The sequence below is a fragment of the Biomphalaria glabrata genome, chromosome 8 (assembly GCF_947242115.1).
Source record: "Biomphalaria glabrata chromosome 8, xgBioGlab47.1, whole genome shotgun sequence".
Lineage (NCBI taxonomy): Eukaryota > Metazoa > Mollusca > Gastropoda > Planorbidae > Biomphalaria > Biomphalaria glabrata.
The window spans coordinates 25061367-25078585 of NC_074718.1; the positions used below are offsets into that span (position 1 = coordinate 25061367).

The window sequence follows — 17219 nt, forward strand, 5'->3', positions numbered from 1 at the left end:
ATCCTATTTCCACTAGCAATGTACCTTGACAACAGTGATAATTGAGATAGTTTACATTGAGATAGTTTACCCATTTATCAGTTTGTAACATGACATGCCATTTGATGAGTTTGGTATCCCAGATTAGTTAGTTAGAAATAATAAAGAGAGCAGTTCAGCTCTACCTGTGTTGTTTTTTTTGGTACTTAAAACCCTTGGTTGTTTTTCATATTCATACCCCCCCCCCCCTTTTTTTTTCCCCATTACTTTTTTAAAGTCTTTATAAAAAATAGCACATTTATAAGAGGTTTTTTTTTTTAATGATTATTACTGTAAAACTGGGGCTGTTCATATATACAATTGAAATAAAATATAGACCTATTACCTAGCTAGTAAAAAAATTGGCAGTTCTCTCATACAGTTTTGGCTTGCTATCATGATACTTTAACTTTTTTCTTGCTGATGTATTTTGATCTCTTTAGAATGTACATCCTCTATAGCAAGAAAAACAATACAATGGTTTAATAAATAATTTATTCATTCTATTTGGTTCATACATTAAAAGAAAAGAAAAAGTAACCTGTCCCTGAAATGAACAATAACTTGTGAAACAAACAATCTTTACTCTGTTGTCACAATTTGTCTGGCATCCAGTTTACTTGTAATATCATTGTTTCTTGAATACATTTTCATACATCCTGAGACATAGCAATAAGTAAAATGCAGCACTTAATATTCTTTACACAAACCAAAACTGATTTTTTTTTCTTTTTCATTGGCTTATTAAATTCTCAAGTGCTTAATAAGACAGTCTGCCATTATATTTTATTACATCTTTTTATGTAACCTAAGAACATGAAAGATGTATGGTAATCCTAGTAACATCTTGGTTAAAATATTGCACATAAAGGGGTGGTAGGATACAGAATATATAATCTCTTTCACACTAGTAAATGTCTGGAATAGTTAACTTGCATGATTTACATAAATAAATTGAGCAGATGAATATCTGCATGGAAATAGAAAGTCTGGAAGTGCAGGCCATGAATGCAAATAATTTATACAATGATTAGGGGAAAGTGTCAAGATGAAAGAACATTGGATTAGTGTGTGTGAGTTTTAAATAAAGAAAAGATGTTGAACATATTCTGTCTATATACTATTCATGAAAAACTTACTTTGAAAAATAACTCTAAAATCTTCTAAGTGTGAAGTTATTTGTGCACATAGTTTCATGAGAAAAATTAACATAATCTCAAAATCAATTTAACATAATCTCAAAATCACCATCAAATATCAGTCTCTGAATTGTCATGAATTTTTTCTTGACTTTCTTTCCCTGCTAGATGTTTTAGTTTATAGTTGAAAGTTTGACTAATTGGACAGTATTTCACTGGAGATGAATCAGGAGTGACATAGGATCCTTCCCATTGACTTTCATTGTCATCATGTTTCTGTTTGACTGCCTTCAGCATGCCCTCAATGTCTTGTTCAGGGAGAACACTTGTCTCACTCTCAAGTTCTAGCAGACATCTTTCATTGCCAGATTCTGACTGACTCAGGACTTTCATGCTATACTCATGTCTTTCTTCAAGTTCAGGGTCATATTGCCACCTGTCTGCAATGTTCAGACTCAAAGTAGGCTCCAGGTCCACTCTAGTCTGCATCTCAATGATAATGTCCTGGTCACTGGAACTAGTGCTATAGTCTCTGTTGTTTCCAAGATCTACTTCCATGGTGCTGCTCAAGCCAACATCACTTTTCTCTTCCAGGCTTGTGGCAGGACTACTGGCTGCTGTTGTATACTCTGAGAGAGGAGAATCTGTACGGTCTTCTTCTCCCAATAGGTCTATATCATACATCATACTCTCTGCGCGCATACATTCTGTTTCTACCACATGACGGCAGTTGTCTAAGTTCATTGTATCCAAAAGCTTTAGAACATGCTGCTGTTGTAGTTTGTAGGTCTCCCTAAGTTTATCTAATTGAGATGAGCCATAGTCTCGAATTCGTACTATCTGATTATTAGCACGTTCTCTAATCTGTATTATTTGGTTGGTGGAATACTCTCTGAGATGATGCAGTTTTGAGTTGTAATTGTCCCTGACTTTTTCTACTTGGTTAGAGCACCCTCGCTTCACCCTAGCAACTTGTGAAGTATAATTGCGATGAAGCTTATCTCGCTGAATATGATACTGGTTCCTCACGCGGGTTAGCTGATGTGTATAGTTTTCATGAATTCGAGTTATTTGGGTTGTTTTATAAGCGTTTAGATTCTCCAGCATCTGTCTTATAATTTCTCTTCTTCGTTTGTTGACAAGGCGCCTAGCTGTCCATGATATTATTACATAAATGACATTAAGAGTGAAAAATGCCAGTGCACAGAGTAGACCAACTACTATAGCAAAGATTTTGACCTCACCTGAAAGCTTGCAAGCTATATAAATTTTGATGGATGTTGTTTGGTTGTAGAATTGGTTGCTGACTTGGCATGTGTAGGGCCCAGGGTCAGACCTCATCATGTAGTCAATGTACAAGGAGCCATCAGATAATATCATGACCCTGTTGCTCTTGGAGGATAACTCAGAATGATAAGAGCTACTGTCATGCCAGTAGTGGCCAATGTGGAACTCAGACTCTGGCTGCACATCCTGTGGGGACAGCATATGCTGGCTGGCATTAGTGTAAAAATGATGATGGTAATAGACAGCCCCTGATGGAGTTGTCCATTTTATAACAGCTGCTTCATCTGAGTCATACTTGCATTCAAGTAACATCCTGGATCCAAGTGGAACAGACACTCTAGAAGTCATATTGTGAACCTTTACTTCATAGCATTGAAAGTCTGCTTTAGCGACAGAGGATTTAGTTTTATCCTCAAAATTAATACATTCTAATAAAGAAATGTTCACAAATTTAGAATGGTCTTCATGTACTTCCTTTGCCAGCCAAGCATTGACACAAGAACAGTGAAATGGGTTGTTGTTGAGAAAGACCTTCATGAGATTTACATTGTTCACAAAAGTTATTTCAGATAAATATTTGATACCTGAATGAGATAGATCCAATATTTTTAATTCTTTAAGAGGTGTAAAAAGATCTGGTTGAATCCAGTGAAAGTTAGGATTGTTACTTAAATTAAGGTATTCCAATTGGGATAATCCATGGAAAGTTACATGAGACAGAGTGGTCAGGTTAGGCATTGAAGAAATAGATAACCACTTCAATGATGTTTCCTGAAATAGTGGTTGGGACAGGATTCTAATGCTATTTGAATTGAGATTAAGTTTCTCCAAGTGTTTCATATTCTTAAACAAATGGGCACTCAATTCTTGTAGGGAACAGTTGGCCAAATTTAAAGAGTGCATGAAAGGCAAATGTTGAAAGAAGTCCAAAGGTAGCTCCATCAAAGGGTTGTTAGATATATCCAGAGTGGTCAAATGATTGAAAGATAACACTAAAGTGGAATTGGCCTGGAACTGCATGTGATTGTTATTTAAAAGCAATTGGCTTAATCTACTGAGAATGTGTAAGCTGTCCCAGACAGATGTATTAATGTTATTGTGACTGAGATCAAGCAGCTTTAAACTGACCATGCCAGTGAAGGTTGTATTCTCAATATGATAAATGCTGTTGTGGCTTGCGTTGAGATAATCCAAGCTGCCAAGCTGTGGGAACATTTCTGCTGTCAAACACTGAAGTTTATTATTGGACATATCAAACACTTGCACCTCATTTGACGGAAAGCTTGTAGTGTCTAGTTGATTATGATTTGAGTTAAAGGAATCAAAAGGTTGACCCTGGATAATTAATGTATTGTTTGCTTGATCAGTTTTATTTATTTTAAGCTGGTCATCTAAGTTTAAAGTAATATTGTCATCTGTAATGCCAATAGAACTATTGGAAGTCAACATGTACTTAAAGACCACTTGAGAAAAACCTAGGCCTGAGCAATCAACTGACATTAAGGCACCAGAGCTTGGTGAAATGGAATCTGCACTGAAGCAAGTGCACAGATCTGGACATTGCAACTTATTGGATGCTGCGGAAGTCTGACATATACAGAAGACCAACAATACAACGAGTATCTTTGTCAAAGAGACAGGCCACAGTTCCAGTGAACTAAGAGCTGAAATGGAAATTTGCTTGAAAATGAGCTTGACCCATCTTTTTACTGACCGCAGAGATGTGCTAGGTGGACATTTCTGTGTGAAAAGTTGAATTGGCTCAGTAGTGAAGATGTTCAGAAAAAAAGCTGCTCTTTTAGATGACCAAGCACTACTGGTTTCTCCCATCTCTCACTTGTCAAACCTCTCTCTTGATAGTGCTTTACAAGTTTCTGTTTTCATCAGATTTGGCCTGGTACACTGTCAGACATGCTTAGCATCCTGAAAAGATAGTTAACTTCATTATGTGCTTGTGAAAATTTAATTAACAAACAGTTCTACCTGTATAAATTATTACTAAATCAAGTCAGTCTTTATTCAGTCTATACACATTTACCACAAAGCATTCACCTAATTGCAAAACACAGCACCTGTGCAATTAAGTGGTTCCAATGTATAAAATCACTATAATAGAAGTCAGATTTATGATTTTATGTTCTATTTATCACATACATCTATTCCAGTCACACTTTAGAGCTTGAATATTTTCCTAGAAATTTGACAGTTGATATAGATTGCTGGGAAAAGAATTACTAGCTCTTTGAACAATTGTAATGGTCAAACTATAGTTTTCCCCACTGTAGCCAAAGTATAAAAAGAAATTTATTTATATTGGGTTAGAGAACTAGAATGTATTTATATCTTCAACAGAATATTTTCAGGTATTTTTCATTTAGTGTAATATGTTTATAGTCGTAGAAAAATAAATCAGCAGACTACCTAAGAGTTTTTTTTTAATCATTTTTTCTTTAAAGAATAGTTGAATATATTCATAGAAAATATTATAATTATGAGTATTGCTTATATTCATAATAAAAAGAAAAAGGCCTAAAATCTGTTGAAAATTAGACTTGGTCACCAAAAACAATGCATTTATATGTTATAATCCATTTTTAAAATTCAGGAAAGATTGTCATTCTAGTGTTGCATATTATATATATATATATATATGCCATATATTATATATATATATATTTATCAACTTGTATACCATCACTAACCAGCTTCATATATGTATCCTACTAAATGAGTGGCTGTATGATAGGTCTGTATTTGCAATGATGGCTTTATCTTATCTTATATAATACAGACCTTACTTCAAAAAAGTCATGCATATTAACCAATGACTTAAATTCTGCCAAGTCACTGGTTTTCCTGGCTAGCTCAGGCAACCCATTCCATGCTCCAATAGCACTAGGGAAGAAGGAGTATTTGTACAAATTTGTCCTAGCATATGGGATGAGGAATGTGCCTTTATCTTTGTGTCTTTCAGAGTATTTTATTAAATTTTGTTTTTGTATTTGAAAATTATGGTTCAGTGTTTTATGTATGATTGCTACTTTACTTTTGAGCCTTCTGTCCTGAAGGCTTTCTAAATTTAGTGATTTTACTAAAGGTGTTACTCTAGTCAAATGTGAATATTCGTTTGTTATGAATCTCACTGCTCTATTTTGTGTCTGTTCCAGTTTCTTAATGTTTTCTTGAGTTGAGGGGTCCCAAACGGAGGATGCATATTCTATTATTGGCCTAACCAAGGTTAAATAACATTATATTCTTATTTGATTTATAGAAATTTCTTTTAATAAATCCTAATGCTTTGTTAGATTTTTTTGTAGTTTCATCAATATGTGGATTTCATTTATTATAACACCTAGGTATTTTGCGTTTTTAGTCTGTGTTACTGGTTTGCCATGAATAAGATAAGTGGAATTAATTTGTTTTAGTTTTTTTGTTACTCTTAACAACTGACATTTTTCTGGGTGGAAAGAATATTTAAATGACATACACTTGGCAAGTTCATAAAATGAATGGTCAGTGCTGAATATTATTTGTTCCAAAATCCAATTTTGCTCTACTTTATTTATATAATAGATTTAAGATTTCAATTGAAAACAATCTGACAAGAAACTAGATGTTAGATGATATTAAAAGTAATCTAGATTTAGATATTTAATTCTAGAATATTCTAGATCTAGACTGTCTAGAGTTTAATATTATTATAAAAAGAATTGAATTATGTTGATTATATTATTTTTATTTTTGCACTTTAGCATGATATAGATCTACTGTGAAATATAACTGTATTACATACATACTATACTAGATCTAGAGATGTCTAAAGTCTGAAAATGTTATATACCGATATCTGGTCACCTAAACTAATATCCTCAATTCTAGTTCTAGATTCCAATTCTTCTACGGACACAGAATCTTAAAATTTATTTTTGCTTAATGTTCTTTGGTGACTCAATCTAAAGAAACTAATGGAGTCTGCTTTGCTAGATCATTGAGTCTAGCTATTTTTGTCAATAACCCGCTCCAATCTCTATCATACTCTATGCTTAAACGAATTCACAATGAATTGTTGCTTTCAGCCTTGCTATAGAACTAACCTGCTTTAGCACTTTGATCCTTTCCTAGCAGCACAGGCCTAATAGCACAAAACTAAACCACAACAAAATGTTGTAACCGTCCAAGTACACAGCCGTGTTGTTCATCAGCTCGATGCACAGAAGAGATGGAACACGCCAGCCCGTCTCGGTCTGTGTTACACACAATTCGACTCATCTGCCCTCCATTCTCGCAGCGCGGATTCTGGGCCACCTTCGTCTTTGTGTGCTAATTTTTTTCCCTTACAGATTTTTTTCTTTTTAAATTTTAGTTTATGGCGGTCTTTGTCTTGGCTTGTTTTTCTCTCCACCAAGTAGCCAGCCTTGCCTGTCTTCTCCTCCCCCCGCCACCGTGATGCTATCCACCACCCAACTAAAGCCAACATGTATTATTTGTCTCACATTTCGTCCTACACCAGTGAAGTTACTTATTGTGTTGTCTCGTGGCAACAACCTGTATGTCAGAGACACCTGAGATTTGAAACCCCAGCAAAGTACATAATAATTGGGTAATGGTGTATGGCTTATCATCCCCCCCCTCCCCCGTTCATAGTCAGTTCATCTTGTATAGTAGGTCTTGTATATATCCACTTATGTGAGATCACATAGCGATTTGGTGGAGCCTTATTCAGCGTTACAAACGTGTACACTGTTTATGATCCAGTATCTTAAGGATTGTATTTGGGATTTAGTTATTGTAGCCTTGAGTTTTTAATGGCTCAATAAAATGCCAGTGGGAAGTGCACTTAAAGTGTTCTAACGTCATTTCAAAGAAGAAAAAGTTTCTTAGAAGTCACCAGTGTTTAGTTCCTGTGGGCATCCAGGTTTTTTACTACAAGGGCTGTAGCTAACTATTGCTAACTAAAAATATCCAACTACACAAACTCTTATATTTACATTTGTCAGTACTTTGTGCATATTTGAAAAAAAAACAAAAAAACTATCCAGACCTATTCCACACCATATATGCCTTGGATGGCTAAGTGTGGATAGTCTGACTACTCCAGTGAATTTCTAATATTTGCAGTTTTGACTATTTTTAATACTGAGAGCAGTAATTGGCCTATTCTGAAGTTATTCATGTCTGATAGCTTGTTTCAAAGTGTTGTTTTTCATGTCGAGTCAATGATAGTAAATGTACAAATAATAGAAACGTTACCATTGAAACAAAAAACGTGAACTTTTCTTTTGACATTTGGTAAAGAAAATAAAAGCTGAGTAGCTTCTGTTGTATTATCATCTCTCTCTCATCTCATATGTCCCTTGACTTTCGCCTTATGGCTTGGCTCTTCGTGTAACCTGCGGTCAGCAACTGTTCTTAGCAGGATATCGAGACCGATCTATTCTTTTCAGTTGTCCAGACAGCTTGCACGACTAACACAAAAAAAAAAAAAAAAGAATCTAATATCAAATCTGTATATATCCCCCCCTTTTTTTTACAAATACTCAGACGATCAAATTCGATGTCTGTGTCCGTCTTGTGATTGATTGACCGGATGTGCGCAAGAGGAAGTCTTGCATACATTGTTATTCAGCCGATGTAAATCTAAGAAGTTGACTTGAGTTGAGTACTTGCTGATTCAGATGGACCATTATTAGATGTTACCGCCACATTACCAGTGTATTTGTTGTTTGTGCTGTATTGTCCTATCACCTCAAATAGCTGACATCTATAGGTGATGACAGTTGAAAACCTTGGGCAGCAAACATAATGGAAAGCAGCTTAGGCTCTGTACTCTTTTTCATGTGAAATGTTTCCTTGTAGAATTAATTACACTCAACAGTCCCGCACCCGTGACTTGAGTAAATCCACGTCCACACGAAGTTGACATTACACGAGGCTGGAGAAACATAGGGCAAAGGTCATTGGACCAGAAGATAGCAACTTTTATCACGCACAAAGACAAAGGGACATAATTGTAGTGAACAGGTTTTAAAAGACCATTTTGTATTTGTTGCAAATGTACAAGAGTTGTTCACATTCTCCTCAGTACCCGTTAGAATCTAAAATCTTCTCTCAGACCATTAATGCCCTGCGTGCGAAAAGATGGCTGGACACTGCCATTGGTTCAGAAACACTGTATTTTGGAACTATAGAAGTAATCAGCGAACAAGGTGAATAGAAATTGTCTAAGGATATTAATCATCAAACTTCCCAAATCATTTCCCTGTTTCGATAGCGCTGTAACGTTATTCTATTAATAGCTTGGAGACGGAAAAACAAATCTCTCTTTGTTTTCAGCACAGCTCACCTCTTTGTTTTCAGCACAGCTCACCTCTTTGTTTGCTTTAGATCGTCTGTTGGTGCTCTTGTCACCTGGCCTCCCTGTCGGCTAACGTGAGTAGTTTACACAACACAGAGAGCGATGCCCGCTCATGGACAGGTCTCAGTACATCAGGTCGAGCAAAGCAACATTGAGATAATTATGTGATGTATCATACATGTGTCGAGGGGGGGGGTGAACAGTTATCACCATTTTAAAGTTGCCTACCCTTTCAGAATGTTTGAAATTAATTCATTGCTTAAAGTGAAACGGACGAAAGTGTCACCGTATAAAGTCCTCTGTGCCTCTAAGTAGTGTCATGGAATGGAATTGTAAAAGCAAGACTTGTAGTTTTTAGTTTTGAAAGTATTTCTTCATTGATGCACACACGTTTGAATAGTTTCCAAAAGTTTCTGGATTGTTTTACGGGAGTCAAGTTGTGAAGATATCAGAAGTACCTGACTGAACAAAGTCAAAAATCATTTTAAGCAATAATTCTTCATTGAGGACTGGATATTATTTTTTTTTGGTTAAATTCCAGTTTCTTGTGTAGATGAACTAAATAGACAAGAATATCAAGGATTGTATATGCCAGTAGCTGCATGCCACTAACTCATAGTAACCACCCTTAAATAGAAAATGAACTGACATCTTTAAGGCTTGTTCAAACCTGCAAAAGTCATATTAACATTCAACTTTCTATCCTAGTTTGATCTAAAACTCGTATACCTTTGATCATTGTAATTAGTCTGTTTTACATCTAGATCTTCTTGCTCAACATGCGGCGTACGTCAAACTACACACTCGATGGTTTGTTTTCTACCAATGTTTGATAGGGAGTCGCCTGGTCCACCTCGAATGCTTTGATTTGTCTTCACAGTGTCATCTGCAATGTATGGTTTGAGTTCTCGGTCTAGACTTCGCAATCACGTCTTGATTACGTTGTCCTAAGCTTATTAGACTGTTGACATTGCGCGTCCCCTCCCCCCCCCCCCCCTTTTTTTTCTCAAAAGAGAAGCATTGTGTCACAGCAGTTCAAGCAAGTTGGAAAGGTCATGTAAAGATAGTCTTACAGCGGATCCTGGCACAACTGAGCAGCAGGTGTGAGTAGAGAGGTGGTCTAGTTTGCTGCCAGCAGAAATCAATATTTCTTTCTGGGAGACCTTGTGTAATATTCTTGGGATTTCCTCCCATCTACGTAGATTTGTGTGAGGGGCGGGTACACTGGACGTGTGTGTGTGTGTGTGGAAGAGTGTATTGGACAGAAGTAACCAATAGTTCTATGCTTGTGCTAAGGCCGCTACTCTGGGATATTGTCTGTTGAGAATCTTCAAGAGATGTTTTGGCCTATGCCGTAGGCTTTTGTGTGTCTGGGCGTTTGCTATGGGTGGTATTCTGGGTTTGTGGTAGGTGCTATGGGCGATATTCTGTATTCATGATATTGATGCTTATATCGGTACATTGGGATGAGCACATTTTTTTTTAGGATCGGGTAAAAAAATATAAGGAAAACTTTTGACGGTCCATAATAATCTTTCTTTTTTTTTTAATAGCAGTGTAAGTAATATGTATATGTATGTTCAAATGAAATAATGCGATGTATACAGCTGCTCAAGTTTTGATAATAGTTTGACAAAATCTGGTTCTAATTCGCAATAGTGCCTACTTTAAAAAAAACAACTCTTATTAAAAAGTTAATCTGGGGAGTCTTGAATATAGTCTAGAGATAGACCGGACGGAAGCTTTCGTTGTCCCATCACTGTACAATGGTGTATGTCTAGCTACTCAAGTCAAAGTACTAATAACATAATCAAAGACCTTACTCTTTTTTTTTTTTTTTTTTTGACGATAACACTTTAGATTAAGAGTTCTAACAAAGTGATGTTTCAAGTGATTTGATTCAACTCTGTCCCCCCCCCCCCCCCCAACCACCACCATTGTATGTGTATTGTAGACAAGTTGCTGGAGTATGTCTCTTACCTACTAAGTAACTAAAGCCAGTCTGAGCTTAGTTCAGTGCATCGTTCATTTTGGATTCATTAGATGTGTACATTCCCTTGTTGTCTTTAGAAAGTAAACAGGCATCTCCAATGAGAATGCACACTTCTTCACAAAGTACAAGGTCTTGCCTCATTTAGGAAGGATAAACTAAAACTAGTCTATTAAATATGTATTTATCTAATCAATGTGTAGACCAAGGGCGAGCATGGGAGATAAAGCTTGAGAGAAAATGTTTAAATGTGATTAGATAACAGAGATAAAACCTGTCAGCCCCTAGGCCTCTACACACTTAGACAGTAGATCTACTGTTTTTAAAAGCACAAGATAATGCTTGTCATCCCAATCATCAGACCTTTCCACTACAAACTGGCATAGCCCTACTGGTTGAAAATCACCATATCAAATCATAACTTGTTTAATTATGTATTTCCTTAGTTTTTGCGAGTTTGAAGTCAGGAGCATCTATCGGCTCAGTTTAACTGTACTGCAATCAAGAAAGTCAAATGCCTTGTTTCTAGTTAAAAGTCTAGTCTGTGATCTCGGCCTGTTCAACAGTAGCCTGAAAAGGAAGTCACGAGCAGCACTTGTCTAAACCCCATTATGTTTGTGCTTTGTCAAGAAGTTAGTTTTCATTCTCATCATAGATGACTGTTTACTTTCTGGTCCGATTTTAACTCTTTGGATTGAAGCTTACTGGGCGGCTTTTTTTTTTCTTTCTATAACGTAAAGGTTTTATGCTTAGCACCAAATTGATCAATAAGTCACAGGCACACTGTCTAACAGCAACCAGGTTAACAATTGAACACGGTTTTAATCTCACTTGGTACAAAATGTTACCCACTAGAAAATAGTTGAAGTCATCTTTCAGTCTCACAATTTGTTTTTGTTTTTTTTTTCTCACGACTTTTGTTTATTAACTAACGCGCTTTTTGTCCCTGTCCATTAAGTATTGCATCATTTCCTGAACACACATATTCCATAAGATTCTGAAAAGGAAGACTTTTTTTTTTCATAATCACATGATTCTGTATTTCATAAACTTAACACTCAAGACTTCCTGTTAGGTTATATGATCACTTCAAGACTTAATGGGCTCAATTGAACTCTTTGGCCACTTTTAGGTTGACTTAATTTTTTTTTATAGCAATGTTCCGAATTTGTTTTGCACTATGTTTTAATTGTTAATGTATTTGCCAACTCATAATCTAGTTATTATGGTCCATTTGAACCTCAAGTTTTCAACCACTGTTTTTCCCAGACGTTTTCTATTGACCCGCGATGGTTTTTAGATTTGAGTCTTGTATGATTGCTCTATAAACTGATGTTGCCCCACCCCAGCCCTACCCTATCGCTCTACGCACTATAGCTTAGCGTGATGGCTCGATACTTGAGTCAATCCGGGCGCCAGCATAGTCAATTGAGTAACTATTTACTCGGTCATAAACTTGGAAGAAGTTAGGGATTGATTTTGTTTTAGCATTTATCCTCGGCCTATTTTGTGTGTTTACGTACGTGTGAAACTGTGTGCGTGTCTTGTATGTCTTTACTATAGCGCCCCCCCCCCCTTTCCACAATATACTAGTCCATTTATTGATTGGGACTTGGTGAGCAGTGTAAACTGGTCTCACAAAAACCTGCGCTAGGCCTGCTCATTAAATCACGCCACTGGTCTGGCTGAACACAAGTGTATGTGTTGTAGCGATGCAGTGCGCATGTCCCTTGCTAACGTTAGAGCTTTTCTTATGCATAGCCGATGAACTCGATGTAGATGTCTGTCGCTCGATGTAGATGTCTGTCGCTCGCCGGAGGTAATGCTATTAGAACAGATGCACGTTGGCGACAGTTGACAGTTTTTTCCCCAGCTGTGACTGTTTGGGGGCGGGCAGCTAGCGAAATCATGTCACAACATATATGGAATATTCAATTAGATCATATTTCTCAGCAGAACTTGTGTACTCCTGCATCATTAGTGATATTTATTACATGATAAAGTTATCTCAATATGGCTTTCAGGATTAGAGAGAAACTAAGCATGTATACTCATCACCCGTAAATGTTGCAAATAAAATCAGTTGAGTTTGTGTCTGGTCTGGTTTGCTATTAGTCATTTAAGTTGATTTTTAGATGGATTATCTCAATATAGCTTTCAGGACTAGAGAGAAACTAAACATATATTTATCCCCCATAAATATAGCAAATGAAATCAGTTGAGTTTATGTCTGGTTTGCTATTAGTCATTTAAGTTGATTTTTAGATGGATTATCTCAATATAGCTTTCAGGACTAGAGAGAAACTAAACATATATTTATCCCCCATAAATATAGCAAATGAAATCAGTTGAGTTTATGTCTGGTTTGCTATTAGTCATTTAGCCTATCCACCTCCTTCCCCCTCCCAGGTACACTCCAACAATCATTCTGATTGAAATCCTTCATCTGGTCCATTCACTTATCTGGTTATGTACTTCCTCCACAGTGCCGTGAGTTTGTCAAGGCTGGAGCACTCAAGGGAAACAACCCAGCAGATGTAGTGCAGTCCTGTGACATTACCTTCACCTGTGTAGCCGACTCCACAGCAGTTAGAGATGTGTGTGAAACAAAGACATTGGCTTTTTAGTTGGATTGACAAGAATAGTTCAAACAGTAGTATTTAGAGCTCACTTTAAATTATTCGTTTTTCTAAATCTCTTCCTATTATTAACTTTTTCTTTTTGCATCTGCTCTAGATCATGTTTGGAAATATGGGTGTCCTGGATGGTATTTCCAAAGGCAAATGTTATGTAGAGATGTCAACAGTGGATGAAGAGACTGTTCAAGATGTTGCTGATGTAGGTGCATACATGGACACTGTACTTACTAATGAAATTCACCCTAATAATAGCACCATTAACTTGCCTAGATAAACTACATGAGTACACAAAGCTCGCTCCATGGCTAGTTTCAAATCTGAATCCTTTACAAATATGCAGATCATCGTAATTTTTTATTAGTATTTTATGGACTCATTTAAGAGGGTTGTACATTTTAGGTTTCCAATCAATTTAATAGGGTTACAAATTTTAGGCTTCTAATCAGGGCCGGTCCTACAGGTTGCGGGGCCCTATGCGAAACGGATTGCGCGGGGCCTAATTTGGGTTGTGATAAGGATAATAAGTGAAAATTAAGATTTTGTATTAGAAAATAAATTCATCTTTGCATTTTATTTATACTTTACTAAGTACAAAATCACTGTCAAATTAACTTTACGAGCCATCTACAGTAGATAGTAGTTTTCCAACAAAAAGCCGATAACATTCAGATCTGCTTTTTTAGATTTACTATCGACTAGCAAAATATCGCTTTTGTGTTGTTTTTTTTATATAAGAGGTCGAGATAGATTTAGATCTATATTTGTATGCCAATGACTATTGAAGTAAATTAAGTATTTGAAGTTCTTGTTTGGTTAAAATTCGGCTTATTATTACATTTTTTTAAAAATCAAAGCTGACAATGCCTTTTTTTTTAATCGCGAGTAGAATTGGCATTTTCCATATTGAATGAAACATCGAAATTACAACTTTGTCTGTTTTAATATTTGCATCAGTTTTCAGAAGATTTTTTTAATCTCACTACATTTTCATGACTTTTTCTTATTTATAATTTCAGGAGAATTCCAGGAACCCTTTAAAATAAGTTAAAATGGTTTAATTTAATAATTTACACCTAGAATTTGCATCGCGCGCGACCTATGAAAGTGCAGGGCCCACTGCGGCCGCATAGGTTGCAGTGGCCTAAGACTGGCCCTGCTTCTAATCATCAATTCAGTGCTATTCAAAGATCAAATGATTTTGCAAAGGGAGAGGATAACTGATGAAGTATTATTATACATATTTGTCTGATGATGCCCCCTTTTTCAAATTTAAAGAAGAAAGAAAGAATACTAATGTCCTAATAATTCTAACTCTTATAATCCTTTGAGCTGACTTAAAAAATGATCCAAAATGTTTGCTATAATCATTGCATGGTTAAAGGGCTTTGAGAACAGTTATGTACCTTTAAGTCTAGTTCTTTTGTTTATGCTTTTAATTACAAATGTTTTTCCCCAAAACTACAATTATTTTTCTAAAAAAAATGTTCTTAAACTTGACATTATTTTTCAAGCATTTTTTTTTTTTTTTTCTTTTTTTGCTTAGTTCATAAGGGAAGCTTGTTGTGAGAATATGTTGTGGTAATCAACTGATTGAGTACTTGACAAAAACACTTCTTTGAAGAAAAGCAATCATTAATGTGTTTGTTCATATAATATATATATATAAATGTAGTCTTTTTTTTTTCCTTCGTCAATTAATTTTGTTAATTGTGGAAAAAAATTTTAATCAACTTTTAGCTAGAAAAAATATGAATGTTAAAACTTGTCTTTCTGTTATCAGGCTATCATGGCCAGAGGAGGTGCATTTTTGGAAGCTCCAGTGTGTGGCAGTCGTGTTCCAGCTCTAGAAGGTCAACTACTGATCTTGTCTTCAGGAGACCGAAAATTGTTTGATGATTGCTACTCATGTTTTGAAGCCATGGGCAAAAAATCATTTTATCTTGGAAGTGAGTATCAAGCTTTGTGAAAGATATCTGAACTTAGTGATTAACTCTTCATTTTTGTCTTGAGATATTTAGCTTAACATTTCATTTTCAGATCAAATTTATTTTCTATTAAATCACATTTTTATTTCTTTTATATTTTGAATATTTAATTAATAGCCATAATATGTGTTTGTATGTTTTCATCTTGCCAGATGAAGTGGGAACAGCCACTCGTATGAAGCTAATCCACAACATGATCCTGGGCAATATTGTGGCCAGTCTCGCTGAGGGTATGGCTTTGGCAGAGAAAGTAGGCATAGATCTGGAGGATTTTGCTGAAGTTCTTTCTCTTGGTTCTTTGGCTTGCCGCACAGTCAATCACAAAAGTCAAGGTACAGTTTCCAAGGCTGAACTACATTGAAAATACATTTAAAATAAATTCCTTCTCCTTCACAGTCTAAGGTCTAGCCAAAAATGAATAATTTTGTATTCTTGGGTAAATTGTTTCAGATCAGTCCATATGTTGTTGGACACCTCTTGGTCTTCTGTAGAATGACATAGACCATATTAAATAGCCAGCATTAGGAGTATTATTTGAATGACCCAGTCTAATAAAAAAAAAATCGTTTTAATTAGGGTTGCACTGAATAAGTACTTCGTGATATTCGGCCTGAGCTGAATATGGCCCAATAGTAAAACATGTGATGTAATAAACTTGTGTTGCTGCAAAACTTCTAAATACCTAATACTAGTTGAAACTACTAGCCGCTGTTAGTTTATAGTAGAATCTGAAACGTTGTAGATCAATATTTAGTGGTTTAGATTAATTCATTATCGTCAAACGATATGTTATTAACAGTAGGAACATCAAGAACATCCATTTATAGCTTCAACCTTAGATTGTGCCGAAGCTAAAATTAAATTGTATTCTGTAGGCTTATTGAATTATAGGTTCTATCTAGATCAGTGTTTCTCAAACTGTGTGCCGTGGCACACTAGTGTGCCGCCGAAGATTTGCAGGTGTGCCGCAAGAGTTTTCAGAACGCCACACGTGCAACGTTACACAGGTCTGCCTACTATTAAATTTTTATTTTACGTTGCGATGACATCCCTACTTGCAACGACCAGTAATAGTAGTGGATTGCTCTATTATGACGGAAAGGGGTGTTAGCTATTCAGGTTATGGAATTGTCCACAATACATATATTATTATAATGACAACAATTTTGGCCGCCTTAGCAGACGCACAGCAGTTCTTGAATTGGTAACGATAATAATAAGCGATTTGTTTCATGTAAAGTTTTTGGGTGTATGCTAATAATAACAAATTATCAATAAGCGTTATTCATTGTTATCCATGGAGAAATACGTTAGCAAGAATGAAACTGCGAAAGCGTTAAATGAAAAGCAAGGAACCAAACGAAGGTACAAAGAAGATTACATTGGATATGGTTTCATATCTTCTGGACCTGAAGATGCTCCATTGCCATTCTGTCTGATCTGCAATGTAACTCTGTCGAATGAGGCGCTTGTTCCAAGCAAGTTGAAGAGACATTTGGAAACAAAACATCCAGCTGTAAAAGCGCAACCGAAGGAATACTTTTGAAAACATCAGGGCTCAACAAAATAAACAAGCTAAGAAACTTACAAAGTACCTAAATCTGCCAGAAAAGGGATTGATTGCAAGTTATAAGGTTGCTGAGTTATTAGCAAAACGCAAGAAAGAACACACAGAGGCTGAATCAGTCATTGCACCAGCTTTAGCAATAGTTGTTGAAACTATCCTTGGACTCGATGCCGCCGAAAAAGTTAAAAAAGTTCCTTTGTCAAATGATACTATCTCGCGCAGAATTGAAAACTTATCGT

The 17219-nt window shown here is 35.9% G+C and overlaps 2 protein-coding genes across 3 annotated transcripts in view; one reads left to right on the forward strand and one right to left on the reverse strand.

Moving 5' to 3' along the window:
* Positions 1 to 17219, forward strand: part of LOC106051559 (cytokine-like nuclear factor N-PAC) — a 35052-nt gene that overhangs the window by 10884 nt on the left and 6949 nt on the right. Inside the window, exons 10-13 of the mRNA XM_013206752.2 lie at positions 13276 to 13386; positions 13526 to 13627; positions 15209 to 15374; positions 15566 to 15745. Of these exons, the coding sequence (XP_013062206.1) occupies positions 13276 to 13386; positions 13526 to 13627; positions 15209 to 15374; positions 15566 to 15745 (559 nt within the window). The remainder of the gene's footprint in view (positions 1 to 13275; positions 13387 to 13525; positions 13628 to 15208; positions 15375 to 15565; positions 15746 to 17219) is intronic.
* On the reverse strand, positions 496 to 10906 carry LOC106051556 (immunoglobulin domain and leucine-rich repeat-containing protein 2-like). 2 transcript variants are annotated; one of them, XM_013206749.2, is made up of 2 exons: positions 10780 to 10906; positions 496 to 4367 (listed from the first exon to the last, which is right to left on the reverse strand). In XM_013206749.2, exon 2 carries the CDS (start codon positions 4272 to 4274, stop codon positions 1269 to 1271), a length of 3006 nt encoding a protein of 1001 aa, XP_013062203.2. In that variant the 5' UTR covers positions 4275 to 4367; positions 10780 to 10906; the 3' UTR covers positions 496 to 1268. The 2 variants fall into 2 exon arrangements, with proteins under 2 accessions (XP_013062203.2, XP_013062202.2); XM_013206748.2 differs by lacking the exon at positions 10780 to 10906 and adding an exon at positions 6539 to 6980.